Source organism: Pseudophryne corroboree, chromosome 2 (assembly GCF_028390025.1).
Source record: "Pseudophryne corroboree isolate aPseCor3 chromosome 2, aPseCor3.hap2, whole genome shotgun sequence".
NCBI lineage: Eukaryota > Metazoa > Chordata > Amphibia > Anura > Myobatrachidae > Pseudophryne > Pseudophryne corroboree.
The window spans coordinates 493749317-493774556 of NC_086445.1; the positions used below are offsets into that span (position 1 = coordinate 493749317).

At 45.3% G+C, this 25240-nt stretch overlaps 1 protein-coding gene across 5 annotated transcripts in view; it reads right to left on the minus strand.

Annotated features, from left to right (window-relative positions):
• Positions 1-894: 894 nt before the first annotated feature.
• Positions 895-25240, minus strand: part of DTX2 (deltex E3 ubiquitin ligase 2) — a 180659-nt gene continuing 156313 nt past the window's right edge. For 4 of the 5 annotated variants that reach the window (XM_063953953.1, XM_063953954.1, XM_063953949.1 and 1 more), the window contains 5 exons: positions 15618-15685; positions 15361-15519; positions 13793-13954; positions 5965-6054; positions 1091-3039 (listed from right to left, as the gene is read on the minus strand). In XM_063953953.1, coding sequence (XP_063810023.1) covers positions 2815-3039; positions 5965-6054; positions 13793-13954; positions 15361-15519; positions 15618-15685 — 704 coding nt within the window. In that variant the 3' untranslated portion in view covers positions 1091-2814. Of the gene's footprint in view, positions 966-1090; positions 3040-5964; positions 6055-13792; positions 13955-15360; positions 15520-15617; positions 15686-25240 lie in introns of those variants that run through there. The other variant, XM_063953950.1, reaches the window with a different exon arrangement.

Here is a 25240-nt window from a genome sequence, read left to right on the forward strand (position 1 = left end):
CTCCAAAGTGTGGCGGATTGAAAATGACGAATTTGCTGTCTAAAAGCACTGCTGTCGAATTTCCAAACTTGAATTGAATATGCTTTGGTCGAATTGCAGCACTTGTATCATTGCAGAAAAGTCGAATTTGCAAAAAGTCGAATTTCAAAAAGTCGAATTTTGAAAGTCCGTTTTTTGGTCGGAAAGCACTGAATTGCATAGGCGATTTTTTTTTTTGGTCGAAAATGACCCGAAATTCGACAATTTCGGGAATTCGACCGCAATTGCATATACCTATGTATGTATCCTAAGTGTGGCATAAAGCTACACGTGATATTAGCGTAGTAATTTGGAATAAATTATATTAATAGTTTTCTTCTGATGTACAGTTACTTAGCCATTACATCAGATTGCAGATACATACCCTATAATGTCTCTTGTGAGTGAAAAGGTTTTGTATTATTAGAATCATGCTGATTCTATATGTATGCTAAATTCATCGTTATTATTAAGACTTTATGATTCTTGTAAGGTAACAAAGTTACGGCCATAGCCTATTAATCCCCCCCCCCCCCCCCCCCCCCCCAAAAAAAGGGCTAATGTGATTTTAGCCTGATGGTGAGTATCGGGTTATCCCAGTAAAGCCTGTTTTTTGGGGGGGGCTGAAAGATTCCCGTTTCCGGGCGATAACACATGGGATCCGGTATAAGTTTAGAATCATTGTGGCTATGAAGAGCTGCTTAGCCCTTCTGAGGCACTTAAAGCATAATCCCAGTAGTTGGCGGCATCAGGGCATCCTGGCTAATAGACTAGTAATTTACCGCTGCTAATTTAATATCTCCCTTGGTATTTTGTGTAGATTTCAATATTATGTTCTTTAGTTTTCAGACAACAGATATAAAGAAACAGACCAGCTTATATTGGTTCTCTCTATGCATGTATTATACGTCTCATGCCGTGCTGTCAATGTCTTTGAAGTAAAACGTCTGCAAGAAAAGGAATGGCTTTTTGTTATTCGCTAATTATGCTGAACAGGATACACAGGAAAAACTGCTCATCCAGATGAATTTGAAAACCAATTTAAAACAATAAATAAACCAGGCTAACAAGCTTATTCCAAATTATATATTTTTTACTTCCTATAAGCAAATATAATCACTTGTTTTTTTTTTTTCATTGTGAAAACAACTGCATTGCTGAATTGTTTATTATAGTAGCGTGCCCATGTAAAATCAAAAGATTTATTCTACCATCTGCAGGTGCTTGTACACCATCACTCAGAAAAGCAAAATGCATGGGAAGTTCCACAACACAAAACTCGAATAACAATAAAAGGAAAATAAGGGACCATCCACACCTGTCTTTTGAAACAGATGCAGTTTTGACTTGTTGGGTATACACTTGCTGAACAACTGCAATATACATAAGGATTTGATTCTTGTGGTAAATTCACATCTGCTCAGAAAATGCCATATGCCAACAACAAAATACATTTTGCTTCTATTGCTCTCATTTGTATGCAATGGTCAGTCCAAAATGTTGCTCACTTTGTGGTGAGCATATGTGCACCTGGGATGTAGTTCATATGCCGCCACCCGGGATCCCGCCGGTCAGCATGCCGATATTGGAATCCCGAACGCTCAAAATGCTGACCCACAGGGTCTATTCCCACTCCACGACACCCATAGTGTGGGAATAGAACCTGTGGCGAGCGCAGTAAGCCACCGAACCCGCAAGGGTCTTGGTTGTGCCCCCCCTCAACCCGCCGGCATTCTGCTGCCGGGATCCCGGTGTCTGTATGCTAAACGCCGGGATCCTGGCAGCCGGCATACTATACCCAACCTGTGCACCTAATGAATGAAAAGCATAAGCATCCATGATAAAACAGTGCCAGTATTTTCTGCAACAGCAGGCACTATGGAGGCCAGATTAATAATGAATAGATAGCAAAGGCACAATCTTACATTTAAACAGATGTGTGACATAGAGTGCAAGCTACAGCTCAGAGAGCAAACTACAGAAGTGACCCCAGTTTCCAAAAGCAGTTGTAAAAAGATTCATAAGAAAATATTTGCATGTTCTGCATAAAATATTTTTTTTTTTTTTATTCATTCTTTAGAATATAACTTCATTATTAAAATGCTGTTGGTAAAGCAACAAAGGGAAGAAAAGGTGGGTTTTAACAATCTTATTGTAAATGCCATAGTTTTAAACGAATATAACTGATTTCTAATGATAAACAGTTTGCTGTTTAGCTCATAAACTAGACTGATTTTGAGAGGAATTGTGTCCGAAAAAGAAACAATACAATTCAACAGTAATAATAGTGTAATTCAGCCAGAGGAAAGCGAACCAATGACAGAGAGGAAACAAGGGCTTTGTTTTAAATCAGATCAAGTCTTTGAGACGGTTTTAAAAGCCAGTTAGAACAAGACATGATTTCTTTTGTCCTTTGCCAAGTACCATACATAGGAATATCAAAGAAAACCATGCCAAAACTGCATTTAAATGGCTTTTAATGTTATTCTCCACAATCTGCAATGTTCCTCTTGTTTAATGAAAGTGCTGTATCACATTGTTACACATGTGTAAGGGAGGACAGGGTGGAACACTCATAATAACTGGTCCCTGTCCCGCAGGAATGGCAGCATAAACCCACCTACCAGTCTTAAACAAAGCAATTTTCCCAGCATTTTTTGTAAACCTATTTTTTGTTATGTATTGCTTTACCAAAAAATATAATGCTAAATTAAATCCAAACATTAAGGCATCGTATAAATGAACTAAATGAATGTCTTCCATAACTCACTGGAAGGCAGACAACTAGAGTGTCTTTTACACGTTTAAGCAGTCCTCTGAGACCCCCTGGGCAGCAAGCTCTGCAAGGACATTGTCTAGGTAGTTTGGGTCAGGATAGCCATGTCCAGTTATGTTTGAGCTCATTTCAGTCTTGTGGTGGATTTCATTCCATACTACAGTGTCCGATTCACTCGTTGTGCTGGAAACACCAATAGTGAAAATCAGTCTCCTAGACCAGGCCAGTTTTAACAGCTCCAATACCTAGAAAATAAAACAAGCAATTTGAATAAAGTCACACAAAAAAAATATACATACATATGCTCGCAGATCCTTCCTGCTCCGCTCTCTATTTACTGCTGTCCCGCTCCATTTAAATAAGCTGAATGATTAGTACTGTAGACTGAAGACCTATGATGATATTTCAAGAAGGCAATTAGTTTGAAATATCACCATACTCCAAATATGTACTATGTTTTCTAAGGGCTACCAACAAACCTGGCTTTTTTAGAATATCTTTGGAGAATAAAGCCAAGTGTACATTTTGTAATTGTTGGCTTGATAATTGCATAGTGTTTTGACGTAACCAACGCGTGATTATCAGACGATTGGGTATGAAAAATCTTCCAACATGCCTAACTGAACCGATAATTGGTCGGCCACATCTGGCCCAGGGGGAGAGCACAGATATTGTGTGCCATAAACACAGATATATGTCACAGTGCAAGGCCACAGCATCTGCTGGTTTCAGGCTGTCAGGTAGCATGTCTGTCGTTCAGCAAGCCATATTCTCAGACAACGTATGGCCAAGTTAAGGAATAATGTAGGTCTATTCACAGTTTATTTGCTTTATTCTATGAAAAGGCATGCAGGTATACATGACAAATAGCTTTTCATTTAATCAATTTTCATAAAGGAATGACATTGTTTTAATGAGCTGTTAAGAGTACCAACAAATTTGTCCACATCAGTCGTGTCCCCATCTTTATTAAAATTATTAGCCCATGAGTTGTCTATAAAAGTAAAATATTGCTTCCATTAATTATTTTTGACCATAACAATGTGACCATTCAACAGAAAATCCTAACCTGTGATCAATATTTAATGTCTAAATTTCTGGTGAAATAGGTCAGCACACTTTTAGGATGAAACATTACTATAAGCTATAGAATGTAGCTGCTGATTTATTTAGTGTACAAAACCATGTTCCATTAATAGGTAGTTATATACTCAGTGTTGGATGTGGATAACTGAAAAGCATGTAGTGAATAGAATAGACAGATATGGTAAATAAAGATAAACAGAAAACAGTTTAAAAATGAAAATATATTCTCTGTCCACTTACACCCCCTTTATCTTTTTCCCACCAATTTTTCTTTAGTATTTGTTAACATATTTGCCTTTGCACTCAAAAACAAAAAAACAGGCCTTGCACTAGTCTGATAAAAAAAAAAAAAAAAAAAAATACAAAACAATAAAAAAAAAAAAAAATATATATATATATATATATATTAAAACCAAGTGTTTGCATAAGTGACTGTAGTGTGTAATATGTAAAGTAGAAATTGTGTTAACAGTAACTAGGGGTGTCCCAATGGTACCACACCCAGAGTTTAGGAGGCAGCACTGTTATTAGATAAAGGAGGTAAAAAAGGAAGAGAAAGAAGAGATTTGGGGTAACTGGTGGAATAAGTTAATTATTCTAATTAGAAGAGATGTAGGGTAGAGTGAATGTAAAGCCTTCCTATATGCGCTATTGCATGCAGAAATAATACCATAAATCCTGGTTTGGTAGCCCCATGAACCGATTATTACAAGAAATTTGCCAATTCCACATTTTTATTTAATCCTTTGGGTGTATGTGCCCATATTAAAGATCCATTTTTATCTTTTTGCTGAACCACAAAATGTCTCTGAACAGTATCTCTTAGCAGAGCGTTAACTTTATAGTTACAACTTGACCAATTCCCATATCAAAACCTCTTACAATACAATCCACTATGACAAGCTTCCTACATTCAACTATCCTTGGGGAATATCATTGTCTTCAAAAGCCCTGACTTCCTGGCTGTTCAATATCAGGTTTATCCTCAGAATAGAAAATGAATAGCACAGAGGATCAGACTGCTAAGACAAGTCTACAATCTACATTCTTAACTCATTCCGAATCCTGAAAACTTAAGTGAGAGTGAGGAGAATTTATAAAGGATCAGAGATAGTGTTACAATGTTTGCAGGCATTACTGTTCTAATAAGCAGTGCTGTTGTGCCAGGTACAAGTTTAGAAAAGGATGCATGAGTAATTCTATTGGGGGCATCACACATAACTGTAAGCAATAAGCTTTTAAGGCATTGGATGCAGAATTGTTACGTTTATATTATAGAAAACATGTAGTAAAGCTGTACCAGACAAGATAAAAAAAAAAAAATCTACAAAATATACAACTATTATCTTACTAAACATTGTCATTTATAATGAGAAGTGTATGCATTTATTATTTTGCTATGATATTCCTTCTCTGTAATACAATGGGTTGTGCTTTCTATTAGCCACCAGAGGTCATTGTTGTCACAGCTGTTTATAAGTCTTTCAAAAAAATTAAAGCTGTGTAGACAATAACACAACAAATAAAAAGCGATACGGATTTCATTACAATAAAGAAAAACACTAAATACATTCATAATTTATGGTACCAATGTGGAGGAGTAATTATGTTTTTTTTTTTTTTTTTTTGTATTATGAACATGTCCAGAAACATTGAATTAATCAAACCACATATTTAAATGAAAACCAAGGGAGGAATTCAATTGGCTGCGGAACTTACCACAGACATTTAGCTCCCAAGTTAAGGGCCCCGAGCTATTCAATTACTGCCTGTGGTAGGCCTCATGGCTAACACGTGGTAACGCACAGATTCCAGATTAAGTGCTAGCAGCTAATGCAGTTGCTGCGCCCAGTGGGTGCACTTTACACACATTTCTGTTTGCATGCTCCTGAGGCGTGAGCAGAAATCTGTGTTGAGTGCACCCTTGGCCAGTAATTAAATAGCTTTGGGCTTTTATCACTCTTAAGGCAGCAGTAAATTCCTCTGCTAATTGAATCCCCACCTCCCTTCCTTGAGAAGACAACAGGTTTTAAAAGAAAACAAATATCCCATTCAACCACAAACAAAAAATGTATCCTGTTTACCTTCCTTCCTTTGCTGTTGTCTGGAATATAGCAGTGGCGAGGAAAGCCCCTGGCTGTGTAAGGCTTCCCTGGGTTTGGGTGCTCAGGTCCCTGCATAGAAATCATGTTATCAAACGTTATAAGACTGATAAATTATTTCTGTATTACAAAGTCTGTCATATCCAAAATACAGATTTCTTGATTTTTTTTTTTTGAGTGTAACTGAGAAAGTGACACCTAATGAAACAATGTGTAAATTACATAATCGGGAATATTCAATTGTGTGCAGGATTTTGGATGTGAAAAATGACAGTGGCTACACGCTCCCAATAACTGCAGTACTCAATAAAAAAGAGAGAGTCAAACATTTTCTTTTTAGCCAAAACCTATATAGTGTTTTTTTTTTAAATCAACACATACACAAAGCAGCCACTTTGGGGGGATATCTCTGGGTCAGGCTACCAATGCTGCTGAAAGCGACTCGGCTGTGGGTGGATGATGGTTAGCCGACACTGCCTGACCTTCTGATAATGCCTTACCTGCAGCACCCCTCCCCCACACACTAGCACCACCTCCGACATACACCTGCAGCACCCCCCCTCCACCACACACAGACACCAGCAGCAGCCCTTCACACACACACACACACACACACACACACACACACACACACACACACACCAACCAACAGCAACCCTAGACACCAGCACAGACACCAGGAGCACAGACACCAGTACCCCACCCACCCCAAACACACACACAGACACCAGGAGTACACCCCCCCACCAGCAGTAACACACACACACACACACACACACACACACACACACACACACACACACACACACACACACACACACACACACACACACACACACACACACTCTGTCACAGACAAGAGCAGCACACTTACACACATCAAACAGAACTATAAATAATTGCCACCTCACTGTGCTGGATACAGCTGCCCTGCTACCTGCGACGTTTGAGGACAAAATCAGTGATCCAATAAGCCGGGGAATAGGAGGAGGAGTATAGCCCTACAGAAGATAATTAATTAAGCTAACTGGAAACTTCCAACTGCTTAAAAAAACATTTGTGGGGGGAGGGTGCGCAAGGGGTTCCGCAGAAAGTTACATCAGCAAACCCCACACACACATACACCAACAGAACCACCTCTAAACACAGACAGACACCAGGAGTACACACAAATACCAGCAACACAGCCTCACACACACATAGAAAAGAGCAGCACGCTCGCACACATCAAACTGAACTATATATAATAGCACCTCCACCTCCCCAGTGGCACAATCCCACACACACACACACACACACACACACACACACACACACACACACACCAGGGCCCCCTCACATACGCCAGCAACCGCCCACACACACCAGCAGTACCCCCCCCCACACAAAACAGCAGCAGCACCCCTAATCACACACCACCAGCCCCCCCCCCACACACACACAAGCAAACCCCCCACACACACACCGGCCCCCCCCACACACACACACACACCAGCAGCCCCTCACATACGCCAGCAACCGCCCACACACACCAGCAGTACCCCCCCCCACACAAAACAGCAGCAGCACCCCTAATCACACACCACCAGCCCCCCCACACACACACAAGCAAGCAAACCCCCCACACACACACCGGGCCCCCCCCCCCCCACACACACACACACCAGCAGCCCCCCCACACACACACACACAGCAGCACCCTCCTCACACACATAACAGCACCCCCCCCCCCCCCCCCGCACACACACACACCAGAGCAAAACCAGCCCCCCCCCCCACCAGCAGAAGGAACCTCCACACACACCGGCAGCAGTACCCACTCCCCCTTCACACCCTGGAAGCACACACAACCCCCCATTCACACACCAGCAGCACCAACCCCCCTCGCACACACCAGCACCAGGCCATGAAAGGGTTAAAGCCCCCTATACACTACAGATTTCCCTTGAACTCCCTGGGAGATTCCTGCCAGCTCCCAGACTCATGATATCGTACATGCTGCTCAACTTCATGCATGATGTACTAACAATAGATCGCATGTGATGTAACTTTAAAGCACCTCATCGCATGTGACGTGGCCAGATCTTACCAGCAGCAGGTAAGATCATAGGATCCATCATACGACCCCCGGGAGCACGTCCCAGATCGTAATCGTAAGTGGCACACATACGATGTGGCATTTTTACTAGTGATGTGCACCGGACATTTTTCGGGTTTTGTGTTTTGGTTTTGGATTCGGTTCCGCGGCCGTGTTTTGGATTCGGACGCGTTTTGGCAAAACCTCACCGAAATTTTTTTGTCGGATTCGGGTGTGTTTTGGATTCGGGTGTTTTTTTCAAAAAACCCTAAAAAACAGCTTAAATCATAGAATTTGGGGGTCATTTTGATCCCATAGTATTATTAACCTCAATAACCATAATTTCCACTCATTTCCAGTCTATTCTGAACACCTAACACCTCACAATATTATTTTTAGTCCTAAAATTTGCACCGAGGTCGCTGGATGGCTAAGCTAAGCGACACAAGTGGCCGACACAAACACCTGGCCCATCTAGGAGTGGCACGGCAGTGTCAGACAGGATGGCACTTCAAAAAAATTGTCCCCAAACAGCACATGATGCAAAGAAAAAAAGAGGCGCACCAAGGTCGCTGTGTGACTAAGCTAAGCGACACAAGTGGCCGACACAAACACCTGGCCCATCTAGGAGTGGCACTGCAGTGTCAGACAGGATGGCACTTCAAAAAAATTGTCCCCAAACAGCACATGATGCAAAGAAAAATGAAAGAAAAAAGAAGAGGTGCAAGATGGAATTGTCCTTGGGCCCTCCCACCAACCCTTATGTTGTATAAACAGGACATGCACACTTTAACGAACCCATCATTTCAGCGACAGGGTCTGCCACACGACTGTGACTGAAATGACTTGTTGGTTTGGGCCCCCACCAAAAAAGAAGCAATCAATCTCTCCTTGCACAAACTGGCTCTACAGAGGCAAGATGTCCTCCTCAGCATCATCCTCCGATTCCTCACCCCTTTCACTGTGTACATCCCCCTCCTCACAGATTATTAATTCGTCCTCACTGGAATCCACCATCTCAGATCCCTGTGTACTTTCTGGAGGCAATTGCTGGTGAATGTCTCCACGGAGGAATTGATTATAATTCATTTTGATGAACATCATCTTCTCCACATTTTCTGGAGGTAACCTCGTACGCCGATTGCTGACAAGGTGAGCGGCTGCACTAAACACTCTTTCGGAGTACACACTGGAGGGAGGGCAACTTAGGTAGAATAAAGCCAGTTTGTGCAAGGGCCTCCAAATCGCCTCTTTTTCCTGCCAGTATACGTACAGACTGTCTGACGTGCCTACTTGGATGCGGTCACTCATATAATCCTCCACCATTCTTTCAATGGTGACAGAATCATATGCAGTGACAGTAGACGACATGTTAGTAATCGTTGGCAGGTCCTTCAGTCCGGACCAGATGTCAGCACTCGCTCCAGACTGCCCTACATCACTGCCAGCGGGTGGGCTCGGAATTCTTAGCCTTTTCCTCGCACCCCCAGTTGCGGGAGAATGTGAAGGAGGAGATGTTGACGGGTCACGTTCCGCTTGACTTGACAATTTTCTCACCAGCAGGTCTTTGAACCTCTGCAGACTTGTGTCTGCTGGAAAGAGAGATACAAGGTAGGTTTTAAATCTAGGATCGAGCACGGTGGCCAAAATGTAGTGCTCTGATTTCAACAGATTGACCACCCGTGAATCCTGGTTAAGCGAATTAAGGGCTCCATCCACAAGTCCCACATGCCTAGCGGAATCGCTCTGTTTTAGCTCCTCCTTCAATGTCTCCAGCTTCTTCTGCAAAAGCCTGATGAGGGGAATGACCTGACTCAGGCTGGCAGTGTCTTTACTGACTTCACGTGTGGCAAGTTCAAAGGGTTGCAGAACCTTGCACAACGTTGAAATCATTCTCCACTGCGCTTGAGTCAGGTGCATTCCCCCTCCTTTGCCTATATCGTGGGCAGATGTATAGGCTTGAATGGCCTTTTGCTGCTCCTCCATCCTCTGAAGCATATAGAGGGTTGAATTCCACCTCGTTACCACCTCTTGCTTCAGATGATGGCAGGGCAGGTTCAGGACTGTTTGGTGGTGCTCCAGTCTTCTGTACGCGGTGGCTGAATGCCGAAAGTGGCCCGCAATTCTTCGGGCCACCGACAGCATCTCTTGCACGCCCCTGTCGTTTTTTAAATAATTCTGCACCACCAAATTCAATGTATGTGCAAAACATGGGACGTGCTGGAATTTGCCCAGATGTAATGCACGCACAATATTGCTGGCGTTGTCCGATGTCACAAATCCCCAGGAGAGTCCAATTGGGGTAAGCCATTCTGCGATGATCTTCCTCAGTTTCCGTAAGAGGTTGTCAGCTGTGTGCCTCTTCTGGAAAGCGGTGATACAAAGCGTAGCCTGCCTAGGAACAAGTTGGCGTTTGCGAGATGCTGCTACTGGTGCCGCCGCTGCTGTTCTTGCTGCGGAAGACAATACATCTACTCAGTGGGCTGTCACAGTCATATAGTCCTGAGTCTGCCCTGCTCCACTTGTCCACATGTCCGTGGTTAAGTGGACATTGGGTACAACTGCATTTTTTAGGACACTGGTGACTCTTTTTCTGAGGTCTGTGTACATTTTCGGTATCGCCTGCCTAGAGAAATGGAACCTAGATGGTATTTGGTACCGGGGACACAGTACCTCAATCAAGTCTCTAGTTGCCTCTGAATTAACGGTGCATACCGGAACCACGTTTCTCACCGCCCAGGCTGCCAAGGCCTGAGTTATCTGCTTTGCAGCAGGATGACTGCTGTGATATTTCATCTTCCTCGCAAAGGACTGTTGGACAGTCAATTGCTTACTGGAAGTAGTACAAGTGGTCTTCCGACTTCCCCTCTGGGATGACGATCGACTCCCAGCAGCTACAACAGCAGCGCCAGCAGCAGTAGGCGTTACACTCAAGGATGCATCGGAGGAATCCCAGGCAGGAGAGGACTCGTCAGACTTGCCAGTGACATGGCCTGCAGGACTATTGGCTTTCCTGGGTAAGGAGGAAATTGACACTGAGGGAGTTGGTGGTGTGGTTTGCAGGAGCTTGGTTACAAGAGGAAGGGATTTAGCGGTCAGTGGACTGCTTCCGCTGTCACCCAAAGTTTTTGAACTTGTCACTGACTTATGATGAATGCGCTGCAGGTGACGTATAAGGGAGGATGTTCCGAGGTGGTTAACGTCCTTACCCCTACTTATTACAGCTTGACAAAGGCAACACACGGCTTGACACCTGTTGCCCGCATTTGTGTTGAAATAATTCCACACCGAAGAGCTGATTTTTTTTGTATTTTGACCAGGCATGTCAATGGCCATATTCGTCCCACGGACAACAGGTGTCTCCCCGGGTGCCTGACTTAAACAAACCACCTCACCATCAGAATCCTCCTTGTCAATTTCCTCCCCAGCGCCAGCAACACCCATATCCTCATCCTGGTGTACTTCAACAGTGACATCTTCAATTTGACTATCAGGAACTGGACTGCGGGTGCTCCTTCCAGCACTTGCAGGGGGCGTGCAAATGGTGGAAGGCGCAAGCTCTTCCCGTCCAGTGTTGGGAAGGTCAGGCATCGCAACCGACACAATTGGACTCTCCTTGGGGATTTGTGATTTAGAAGAACGCACAGTTCTTTGCTGCGCTTTTGCCAGCTTAAGTCTTTTAATTTTTCTAGCGAGAGGATGAGTGCTTCCATCCTCATGTGAATCTGAACCACTAGCCATGAACATAGGCCAGGGCCTCAGCCGTTCCTTGCCACTCCAGGTTGTAAATGGCATATTGGCAAGTTTACGCTTCTCATCAGACGCTTTCAATTTTGATTTTTGGGTCATTTTACTGAACTTTTGTTTTTTGGATTTTACATGCTCTCTACTATGACATTGGGCATCGGCCTTGGCAGACGACGTTGATGTCATTTCATCGTCTCGGCCATGACTAGTGGCAGCAGCTTCATCACGAGGTGGAAGTGGATCTTGATCTTTCCCTATTTTAACCTCCACATTTTTGTTCTCCATTTTTTAATGTGTGGAATTATATGCCAGTATCAATAGCAATGGCCTACTACTATATATACTGCGCACAACTGAAATGTACCACAGGTATGGATGGATAGTATACTTGACGACACAGAGGTAGGCAGAGCAGTGGCCTTCCGTACCGTACTGATATATATACTGGTGGTCACTGTCAGCAAACTGCAAAACTAAAATGCACCACAGGTATAGAATCTAGATGGATAGTATACTTGACGACACAGAGGTAGGTAGAGCTGTGGCCTTCCGTACCGTACTGCTATATATAGTATACTGGTGGTCACTGTGTCAGCAAACTGTAAAACTAAAATGCACCACAGGTATAGAATGTAGATGGATAGTATACTTAATGACGACACAGAGGTAGGTACAGCAGTGGCCTTCCGTACCGTACTGCTATATATAGTATACTGGTGGTCACTGTGTCAGCAAACTGCAAAACTAAAATGCACCACAGGTATAGAATGTAGATGGATAGTATACTTAATGACGACACAGAGGTAGGTACAGCAGTGGCCTTCCGTACCGTACTGCTATATATAGTATACTGGTGGTCACTGTGTCAGCAAACTGCAAAACTAAAATGCACCACAGGTATAGAATGTAGATGGATAGTATACTTAATGACGACACAGAGGTAGGTACAGCAGTGGCCTTCCGTACCGTACTGCTATATATAGTATACTGGTGGTCACTGTGTCAGCAAACTGCAAAACTAAAATGCACCACAGGTATAGAATGTAGATGGATAGTATACTTAATGACGACACAGAGGTAGGTACAGCAGTGGCCTTCCGTACCGTACTGCTATATATACTGGTGGTCACTGTGTCAGCAAACTGCACAACTGAAATGCACCACAGGTATAGAATCTAGATGGATAGTATACTTAATGACGACACAGAGGTAGGTACAGCAGTGGCCTACTGTACCGTAATGCTATATATTATATACTGGTGGTCACTGGTCAGCAAAACTCTGCACTGTACTCCTCCTATATAATATTATACTGGTGGTCCCCAGTCCCCACAATAAAGCAGCACACTGAGCACAGATATGGAGTGTTTTTCAGGCAGACAACGTATACTGGTGGTCACTGTCAGCAAAACTCTGCACTGTACTCCTGCTATATAATACAGCTGCTCCACAGTCCCCACAATTAAGCAGTGTGAGCACAGATATATGCAGCACACTGAGCACAGATATGGAGTGTTTTTCAGGCAGACAACGTATTACTGGTGGTCACTGTCAGCAAAACTCTGCACTGTACTTCTCCTATATACAGCTGCTCCCCAGTCCCCACAATTAAGTAATAAGCAAGCACAAAATATTTGCAATGCATCAACATAAACGGAGAGGAAGCCAGCCACGTCCTCTCCCTAACATTTCCAATGCACGAGTGAAAATGGCGGCGAACCGTGGGCTCCTTATATAGAATCCGAATCTCGCGAGAATCCGACAGCGGGATGATGACGTTCGGGCGCGCTCGGGTTAACCGAGCAATACGGTAGAATCAAAGTATGGCTCGGACCCGTGTAAAAAGGGTGAAGTTCGGGGGGGTTCGGTTTCCGAGAAACCGAACCCGCTCATCACTAATATTTACTCATGATACGTCGGCCCGATACGACACCTAAAGGGCCGATATCGCTCCAGTGTATATGCAGCTTTACAATCCTGATGTACCTGTATTCCTGGGTTAATGGTATACACAATGTGGATTGTGCTACAATCTTGATGACCAGGTAAAGATTGAGGTATAACAAAAATGTCCATTTTTCCTTTTGGCTGTGTTCCAGTCTTTTCTCCATATATTGTTTTACAAGCTGGGCACTGCAAACTGCCATCCTAAAAATGACAATTCCAAAAGACAGAAAGGTTACTATATATGCATATAAGAGAAACGTTTAATGTTATATGGCTAATAAATGGTGTACACATTGTGAAACAATACTGGGGATTACTCGCAATCTTGAGTTTAGAGTGAAGAAAACAATTCAATATAGCAAAAGAGTGCTAAAGAAGTGCCTCTCCCTGCCTATTTAGTGACTAGGCATCTACTACTATACCATTCATTCATATAGCAAGATAGATTTTCTTATTTTGCCAGCCACGTTCAGTTAGATTTCCTTCTGTATGTCGGTGACAGCCTCCTATCAGCCAGAGTAGTAGTTTCTGGCCGATAGATACAAATCAGCAGTATACCAAATAGAACACGGTTTTGCAACTACCCTACCGTATTATGCTATACTTGCATATGATCAAAAGAAGCATACCTAAGAAAATGCTGAACAATTTATGAAGTTAATTAAAAGCAGGGATCTAAATAGGATTATCAGATAAGACACTTATTACTTTTATAGTAAATGGGGGTACACACCTAGAGATGTGTGCTGAGCAATCTATCACGGACCGCTCAGCACTCTGCGCAATGTGTTCTGGGCGGAGGGGGGAAGGGGTGGCAGGGGGGCCGCTCATTTCACCCAGCGGTGAAGTGAGCGACCTGACTAGATCAGGTCTATATCTAGAGCAGGAGATACAGACACGCGTGGCCGTGCATCGCTGTCATCGCACCCTACACACGGAGTGATGTGTGCTTAATTGTTAAGCAATCTAGTCAGGTTGCTTAGAAATTAAGTAAAAATCGCTCCGTGTGTACCCCCCTTTACTTATTTACCTCTTACTTACTGAACCATCTATGATCGTCAATTAGCTATCATCCATAAAACATTTACAAATCACAGTCAATCCTTACACCACCAAGCTTTTAGTCAGCCACCTTCCACTGCAGTCATACTGATAACCTACAGTAGCTCTCTATAATAAATGCCTTGTTCTACTCGTTCAGCTGTCGACGTCCCTGTGTGTGTCCAGCACAAAATGGCAGCGTCTCACATATCCCCTTTTATGCACAGAATGAATACGTATCGCTAAAATTGCAATATTATACTTTCCTTATAAACCTTGTGAAATGTGCAATTTTTGTTTTTGGGCACATATGGCTTTAAGCTATACAGCAATTTAATATACACACACACACACACACACACACACACACACACACACACACACAAACACGTTGCTTTACAATTTCAAGCCAACAGGATGACTAATACAGAGTTCTTTTATGCAGATACCTTTAAAACCTGTTCCGCAGGAACCATTGTTTACACAAGTTCAACAGAATTGCAAAGAAGAAAACAAGGGACTGGTAAAGTACAGCATAAAGGGCCAATTGAACATAGAGGCAATACCTTGTTTCCACTGTTATACATCTCGAACATGCAGAGCTGGTGGAAAACATGACCACACTTTTTCAGTTTCCCGACTGCTGTAGGTTTGATGTTTTTGCTTTCTGAGGACTCATTATAACCTGATGCTGCAGACAGCGTCTCCATGCAGATAATACAATCCTTGAATATAATAAATAAAATGAAAATTACACTATTGAAAATTACACTATTTTATGTATCTGATCAACTTTACGGCAATATTATGAAAGCTATCAGACCTCTTCTGGAGGCTTCTGTATGTTTTCCAGGTATTTCTTCACAACTTGTTCTGGGTCAGCAGTAACTCCTACAATAAATGTATTACAATTACTTAAGACTACATACAATAAGTATACTTAGCTGTACTTGTACCACCCTTTCTAAACAACAACTTCACCCATCCTGGCAGCCCCATACAACTGAGGAATCAAACTAGCATTACATATTACACAGGCGCTGAAACAATTTTCGAAAGGTTAAGTAATACACAGCAAGAAAACATTTTTGACTGAAAAGGGTTTGCTTATTTCAGTGGAGGTAACAAGTACTATGCCAGTGATGTGATTGGCAGTTGGGGAATGCTCTGCTAATACGGATTGGTGCTTCGTTGCTTGGACACAGATTTGTGAGCTTTTCAGCAAATATATTTTTTGTACAGGAGTTGGGAAGTTGTGTCTTATGGAAATCCAATTATCAGTGCTACTCTTTCGGCCAAAAAACAGGCTATTATCGAGATTTGAGCCCGATTGTCATTAATAGACAATTTTTTTCATCAGAAAAAAGGACCCGTTTCCAGCAATAATGCATGGGATCTGGGATAAGTTCTCGGACCCATGTGTTATCACGGAAAAACAGGGTCTCTAAGGGAGGGTTATCAGGGATTTTGCTGTGCGTGCCCGATAAGTGCCCACTAAGAGGGTTAATTGGAAAGCTCCCGGGAGATCCATTAGGCGCGGTAATTTACCGTTGCTAATTGGATATCCCCTTAATACTCAAAACATATTTTTTACGAAAAAATAAGATTTTACTCACCGGTAAATCTATTTCTCGTAGTCCGTAGTGGATGCTGGGGACTCCGTAAGGACCATGGGGAATAGCGGCTCCGCAGGAGACTGGGCACAGCTAAGAAAGATTTAGGACTACCTGGTGTGCACTGGCTCCTCCCACTATGACCCTCCTCCAGACCTCAGTTAGGATACTGTGCCCGGAAGAGCTGACACAATAAGGAAGGATTTTGAATCCCGGGTAAGACTCATACCAGCCACACCAATCACACCGTATAACTCGTGATGTGATACCCAGTTAACAGTATGAACCTAAAAGAGCCTCTCAACAGATGGCTCAACAATAACCCGTTTAGTTAACAATAACTATATACAAGTATTGCAGACAGTCCGCACTTGGGACGGGCGCCCAGCATCCACTACGGACTACGAGAAATAGATTTACCGGTAAGTAAAATCTTATTTTCTCTGACGTCCTAGTGGATGCTGGGGACTCCGTAAGGACCATGGGGATTATACCAAAGCTCCCAAACGGGCGGGAGAGTGCGGATGACTCTGCAGCACCGAATGAGAGAACTCAAGGTCCTCCTCAGCCAGGGTATCAAATTTGTAGAATTTTGAAAACGTGTTTGCCCCTGACCAAGTAGCAGCTCGGCAAAGTTGTAAAGCCGAGACCCCTCGGGCAGCCGCCCAAGAAGAGCCCACTTTCCTCGTGGAATGGGGTTTTACAGATTTAGGGTGCGGCAGTCCAGCCGCAGAATGTGCAAGTTGAATCGTGCTACAGATCCAGCGAGCAATCGTCTGCTTAGAAGCAGGAGCACCCAGCTTGTTGGGTGCATACAGGATAAATAGCGAGTCAGTTTTCCTGACTCCAGCCGTCCTGGAAACATATACTTTTCAGGGCCCTGACTACGTCCAGTAACTTGGAATCCTCCAAGTCCCAAGTAGCCGCAGGCACCACAATAGGTTGGTTCACATGAAAAACTGATACCACCTTAGGAAGGAATTGGGAACGAGTCCTCAATTCCGCCTTTCCCATACAAAATACAGATAAGGGCTTTTGTATGACAAAACCGCCAATTCTGATACACGTCTGGCCGACGCCAAGGCCCACAGAATGACCACTTTCCACGTGAGGTATTATAGCTCCACGGATTTAAGTGGCTCAACCCAATGCGACTTCAGGAAATCCAACACCACGTTGAGATCCCACGGTGCCACTGGAGGCACAAACGGGGGCAGACTATGCAGCACTCCCTTAACAAAAGTCTGAACTTCAGGCAGTGAAGCCAGTTCCATTTTGGAAGAAAATCGATAAAGCCGAAATCTGGACCTTAATGGAACCCAATTGTAGACCTCTGACTGTAGGAAGTGCAGAAATCGACCTAGCTGAAATTTCTCCTTTGGGGCCTTCCTGGCCTCACAGTACGCAACATATTTCCGCCAAATGCGGTGATAATGGTTAGCGTTCACTTCTTTCCTAGCTTTAAATAGTGTAGGGATAACTTCCTCCGGAATTCCCTTTTCCTTCAGGATCCGGCGTTCAACCGCCATGCCGTCCAACGCAGCCGCGGTACGTCTTGGAACAGACAGGCCCCCTGCTGCAGCAGGTCCTGTCTGAGCGGCAGAGGCCATGGGTCCTCTGAGATCATTTCTTGGAGTTCTGGTTACCAAGCTCTTCTTGGCCAACCCGGAACAATGAGTATAGTTCTTACTCCTCTCCTTCTTATTATTCTCATTACCCTGGGTCTGAGAGGCAGAGAAGGGAACACATACACCGACTGGTACACCCACGGTGTTACCAGAGCGTCCACAGCTATCGCCTGAGGGTCCTTGACCTGGCGCAATATCTTTGTAACTTTTAGTTGAGGCGGGACGCCATCATGTCCACCTGTGGCCTTTCCCAATGGTGTACAATCATTTGGAAGACTTCTGGATGAAGTCCCCACTCTCCCGGGTGGAGGTCATGTCTTCTGAGAAAGTCTGCTTCTCAGTTGTCCACTCCGGGAATGAACACTGCTGACAGTGCTAACACATGATTTTCGGCCCATCGGAGAATCATTGTGGCTTCTGCCATCGCCATCCTGCTTCTTGTGCCGCCCTGTCGTTTACATGAGCGACCGCCGTGATGTTGTCTGACTGGATCAGCACCGGCCGGTGTTGAAGCAGGGGTCTAGCCTGACTTAGGGCATTGTAAATGGCCCTTAGTTCCAGAATATTTATGTATAGGGAAGTCTCCTGACTTTTCCATAGCCTTGGAAGTTTCTTCCCTGTGTGACTGCCCCCCAGCCTCGAAGGCTGGCATCCGTGGTCACCAGGACCCAGTCCTGTATGCCGAATCTGCGGCCCCCTAGAAGATGAGCACTCTGCAGCCACCACAACAGCGACACCCTGGCCCTTGGAGACAGGGTTATCCGCCGATGCATCTGAAGATGCGACCCGGACCACATGTCCAACAGATCCCACTGGAAAATCCTTGCATGGGACCTGGCGAATGGAATTTCTTCGTAAGAAGCTACCATCCTTCTCAGGGCTCGCGTGCATTGATGCACCGACACCTGTATACGTATTAGGAGGTCTCTGTCTAGAGACGACAACTCCTTGGACTTCTCCTCCGGGAGAAACCCTTTTTATCCTGTTCTGTGTCCAGAACCATACTCAGGAACAGTAGACGCGTCGTAGGAACCAGCTGCGACTTTGGAATATTCAGAATCCAGCCGTGCTGTTGTAGCACTTCCCGAGATAGTGCTACTCCGCCGAACAACTGCTCCCTGGACCTCGCCTTTATAAGGAGATCGTCCAAGTATGGGATAATTATTTCGGCCATTACCTTGGTAAATACCTCGGTGCCGGGGACAGACCAACGGCAACGTCTGGAATTAGTAATGACAATCCTGTACCACAATTTTGAGGTACTCCTGGTGAAGAGGGTAAATAGGGACATGCAGGTAAGCATCCTTGATGTCCAGTGATACCATGAAATTCTCCAGGCTTGCAATAATCGCCCTGAGCGATTCCATTTCGAACTTGAACCTTCGTATATAAGTGTTCAAGGCTTTCAATTTTAGAATGGGTCTCACCGAACCGTCTGGTTTCGGTACCACAACATTTTGGAATAGTAACCCCGGCCTTGTTGAAGGAGGGGTACCTTGATTTCGCCTGCTGGAAGTACAGCTTGTGAATTGCCGCCAGTACTACCTTTCTCCGAGGGCAGCAGGCAAGGCTGATGTGAGGTAACGGCGAGGGGGAGTCGCCTCGAACTCCAGCCTGTATCCCTGTGATACTATTTGCAGAACCTAGGGATCCACCTGTGGGCAAACCCACTGGTCCCTGCAGTTCCCGAGACGCGCCCCTACCGCACCTGTCTCCACCTGTGGAGCCCCAACGTCATGCGGTGGACTCAGAGGAAGCAGGGGAAGATTTTTGATCCTGGGAACTGGCTGCTGGTGCAGCTTTTTCCTTCTTCCCTTGTCTCTGTGCAGAAAGGAAGCGCCTTTGACCCGCTTGCTTTCTGAAGCCGAAAGGACTGTACCTGAAAATACGGTGCTTTCTTAGGCTGTGAGGAAACCCGAGGTTAAAAATTGTTTCTTCCCAGCTGTTGCTGTGGATACGAGGTCCCAGAGACCATCCCCAAACAATTCCTCACCCTTATAAGGCAGAATCTCCATGTGCCTTTTATAGGCAGCATCACCTGTCCACTGCCGGGTTTCTAATACCCTCCTGGCAGAATGGACATTGCATTAATTCTGGATGCCAGCCGGCAAATATCCCTCTGTGCATCCTTTATATATAAGACGACGTCTTTAATATGCTCTATGTTAGCAAAATATTATCCCTGTCTTAGAGTATTAATATTATCTGACAGGGTATCAGACCACGCTGCAGCAGCACTATTTATGCTGAGGCAATTGCAGGTCTCAGTATATAACCTGAGTGTGTATATACAGACTTCAGGATAGCCTCCTGCTTTTTATCAGCAGGCTCCTTCAAGATGGCCGTATCCTAAGACGGCAGTGCCACCATTTTTGACAAACGTGTGAGCGCCTTATCCACCCTAAGGGATATCTCCCAACGTGACCTATCCTCTGGTGGGAAAGGGTACGCCATCAGTAACTTTTTAGAAATTACCAGTTTCTTATTGGGGGAACCCACGCTACTTTACACACTTCATTCATTCATCTGATGGGGGAACAAAACACTGGCTGCTTTTTCTCCCCAAAATTAAAACCCCTTTTATGTGGTACTTGGGTTCATGTCAGAAATGCGTAACACATTTTTCATTGCCGAGATCATGTAACGGATGTTCCTAGTGGATTGTGTATATGTCTCAACCTCGTCGACACTGGAGTCAGACTCCGTGTCGACATCTGTGTCTGACATCTGAGGTAACGGGCACTTTTTTGAGCCCCTGATGGCCTTTGAGACGCCTGGGCAGGCGCGGGCTGAGAAGCCGGCTGTCCCACAGCTGTTTTACGTCATCCAGCCTTGTAAGGAGTTGACATTGTCGGTTAATACTTTCCACCTATCCATCCACTCTGGTGTCGGCCCCACAGGGGACGACATCCCATTTATCGGCCTCTGCTCCACCTCCACGTAACCTTCCTCATCCCACATGTCGACACAGCCGTACCGACACACAGCACACACACAGGGAATGCTCTGATTGAGGACAGGACCCCACAAAGTCCTTTGGGGAGACAGAGAGAGAGAGTATGCCAGCACACACCAGAGCGCTATATAATGCAGGGATTAACACTATAACTGAGTGATTTTTCCCCCAATAGCTGCTTATATAAACAATATTGCGCCTAAATTTAGTGCCCCCCCCCTCTCTTTTTAACCCTTTGAGCCTGCAAACTACAGGGGAGAGCCTGGGGAGCTGTCTTCCAGCTGCACTGTGAAGAGAAAATGGCGCCAGTGTGCTGAGGGAGATAGCTCCGCACCTTTTTCGCGGACTTTTCTCCAGCTTTTTTATGGATTCTGGCAGGGGTATTTATCACATATATAGCCTCTGGGGCTATATATTGTGATATATTTGCCAGACAAGGTGTTTTTATTGCTGCTCAGGGCGCCCCCCCCCAGCGCCCTGCACCCTCAGTGACCGGAGTGTGAAGTGTGTATGAGGAGCAATGGCGCACAGCTGCAGTGCTGTGCGCTACCTTGGTGAAGACTGATGTCTTCTGCCGCCGATTTTCCGGACTCTTCTTGCTTCTGGCTCTGTAAGGGGGCCGGCGGCGCGGCTCTGGGACCGAACATCAATGGCCGGTTCCATGCGGTCGATCCCTCTGGAGCTAATGGTGTCCAGTAGCCTAAGAAGCCCAAGCTACCACCAGTTAGGTAGGTTCGCTTCTTCTCCCCTTAGTCCCTCGCTGCAGTGAGTCTGTTGCCAGCAGATCTCACTGTAAAATAAAAAACCTAAAATATACTTTCTCTCTAGGAGCTCAGGAGAGCCCCTAGTGTGCATCCAGCTCAGCCGGGCACAGGATTCTAACTGAGGTCTGGAGGAGGGTCATAGTGGGAGGAGCCAGTGCACACCAGGTAGTCCTAAATCTTTCTTAGCTGTTGTGCCCAGTCTCCTGCGGAGCCGCTATTCCCCATGGTCCTTACGGAGTCCCCAGCATCCACTAGGACGCCAGAGAAAGAAGAGTTATGGTACACTTACCATTGTTAACTCTCTTTCTGCGAGGTACATTTGGTTCCACAGGGAAACATCGGGGTGTATAGTGGATCTTGATCCAGAGGTACCAACAGGCTAAAGGCTGTCCCAGGATGCATTGGCAACTCCTCTATAACCCCGCCTCCAGGCATTGTGAGCTCAGTTTCGTTAACCAGTCCAATGCAGGAGCAGGTAAGATAGAAGGTAGATGATGTTAGTCAAATAATAAGAATTTACTTACCGATAATTCTATTTCTCGGAGTCCGTAGTGGATGCTGGGGTTCCTGAAAGGACCATGGGGAATAGCGGCTCCGCAGGAGACAGGGCACAAAAAGTAAAGCTTTAGGATCAGGTGGTGTGCACTGGCTCCTCCCCCTATGACCCTCCTCCAAGCCTCAGTTAGGATACTGTGCCCGGACGAGCGTACACAATAAGGAAGGATTTATGAATCCCGGGTAAGACTCATACCAGCCACACCAATCACACTGTACAACCTGTGATCTGAACCCAGTTAACAGTATGATAACAGCGGAGCCTCTGAAAGATGGCTCACAACAATAATAACCCGATTTTTGTAACTATGTACAAGTATTGCAGATAATCCGCACTTGGGATGGGCACCCAGCATCCACTACGGACTCCGAGAAATAGAATTATCGGTAAGTAAATTCTTATTTTCTCTATCGTCCTAGTGGATGCTGGGGTTCCTGAAAGGACCATGGGGATTATACCAAAGCTCCCAAACGGGCGGGAGAGTGCGGATGACTCTGCAGCACCGAATGAGAGAACTCCAGGTCCTCCTTAGCCAGGTTATCAAATTTGTAGGATTTTACAAACGTGTTTGCCCCTGACTAAATAGCCGCTCGGCAAAGTTGTAAAGCCGAGACCCCTCGGGCAGCCGCCCAAGATGAGCCCACCTTCCTTGTGGAATGGGCATTTACATATTTTGGCTGTGGCAGGCCTGCCACAGAATGTGCAAGCTGAATTGTATTACACATCCAACTAGCAAAAGTCTGCTTAGAAGCAAGAGCACCCAGTTTGTTGGGTGCATACAGGATAACAGCAAGTCAGTTTTCCTGACTCCAGCCGTCCTGGAACCTATATTTTCAGGGCCCTGACCACATCTAGCAACTTGGAGTCCTCCAAGTCCCTAGTAGGCGCAAGACACCACAATAAGCTGGTTCAGGTGAAACACTGACACCACCTTAGGGAGAGAACTGGGGACGAGTCCGCAGCTCTGCCCTGTCCGAATGGACAAACAGATATGGGCTTTTTTGAGAAAAAAACCACCAATTTGACACTCGCCTGGTCCAGGCCAGGTCCAAGAGCATGTTCACTTTTCATGTGAGATGCTTCAAATCCACAGATTTGACTGGTTTTAAACCAATGTGTTTTGAGGAATCCCAGAACTACGTTGAGATCCCACAGTGCCACTGGAGGCACAAAAGGGGGTTGTATATGCAATACTCCCTTGACAAACTTCTGGACTTCAGGAACTGAAGCCAATTCTTTCTGGAAGAAAAATCGACAGGGCCGAAATTTGAACCTTAATGGACCCCAATTTGAGGCCCATAGACACTCCTGTTTGCAGGAAATGCAGGAATCGACCGAGTTGAAATTTCTTCGTGGGGCCTTCCTGGCCTCACACCACGCAACATATTTTCGCCACATGTGGTGATAATGTTGTGCGGTCACCTCCTTTCTGGCTTTGACCAGGGTAGGAATGACCTCTTCCTGAATGCCTTTTCCCTTAGGATCCGGCGTTCCACCGCCATGCCGTCAAACGCAGCTGCGGTAAGTCTTGGAACAGACATGGTACTTGCTGAAACAAGTCCCTTCTTAGCGGCAGAGGCCATAAGTCCTCTGTGAGCATCTCTTGAAGTTCCGGGTACCAAGTCCTTCTTGGCCAATCCGGAGCCATGAGTATAGTTCTTACTCCTCTACGTCTTATAATTCTCAGTACCTTAGGTATGAAAAGCAGAGGATGGAACACATACACCGACTGGTACACCCACGGTGTTACCAGAACGTCCACAGCTATTGCCTGAGGGTCTCTTAACCTGGCGCAATACCTGTCCCGTTTTTTGTTCAGACGGGACGCCATCATGTCCACCTTTGGTAATTCCCAACGGTTTACAATCATGTGGAAAACTTCCCCATGAAGTTCCCACTCTGCCGGGTGGAGGTCGTGCCTACTGAGGAAGTCTGCTTCCCAGTTTCCATTCCCGGAATGAAACACTGCTGACAGTGCTATCACATGATTTTCCGCCCAGCGAAAAGTCCTTGCAGTTTTTGCCACTGCCCTCCTGCTTCTTGTGCCGCCCTGTCTATTTACGTGGGCGACTGCCGTGATGTTTTATCCCACTGGATCAATACCGGCTGACCTTGAAGCAGAGGTCTTGCTAAGCTTAGAGCATTATAAATTTACCCTTAGCTATATTTATGTGGAGAAAAGTCTCCAGACTTGATCACACTCCCTGGAAATTTTTTCCTTGTGTGACTGCTCCCCAGCCTCTCGGGCTGGCCTCCGTGGTCACCAACATCCAAAACTGAATGCCGAATCTGCGGCCCTCTAGAAGATGAGCACTCTGTAACCACCACAGGAGAGACACCCTTGTCCTTGGATATAGGGTTATCCGCTGATGCATCTGAAGATGCGATCCGGACCATTTGTCCAGCAGATCCCACTGAAAAGTTCTTGCATGAAATCTGCCGACTGGAATTGCTTCGAAGGAAGTCACCATTTTTTAACCATGGTCCTTGTGCAATGATGCACTGATTTTAGGAGGTTCCTGACTAGCTCGGATAACTCCCTGGCTTTCTCTTCCGGGAGAAACACCTTTTTCTGGACTGTGTCCAGAATCATCCCTAAGCACAGGAGACTTGTTGTCGGGATCAGCTGCGATTTTGGAATATTTAGAATCCACCCCTGCTGTTGTAACAGTATCCGAGATAGTGCTACTCCGACCTCCAACTGTTCCCTGGACTTTGCCCTTATCAGGAGATCGTCCAAGTAAGGGATAATTAAGACGCCTTTTCTTCGAAGAAGAACCATCATTTCGGCCATTACCTTGGTAAAGACCCGGGGTGCCGTGGACAATCCAAACGGCAGCGTCTGAAACTGATAGTGACAGTTCTGTACCACGAACCTGAGTTACCCTTAGTGATAAGGGCAAATTTGGGACATGGAGGTAAGCATCCC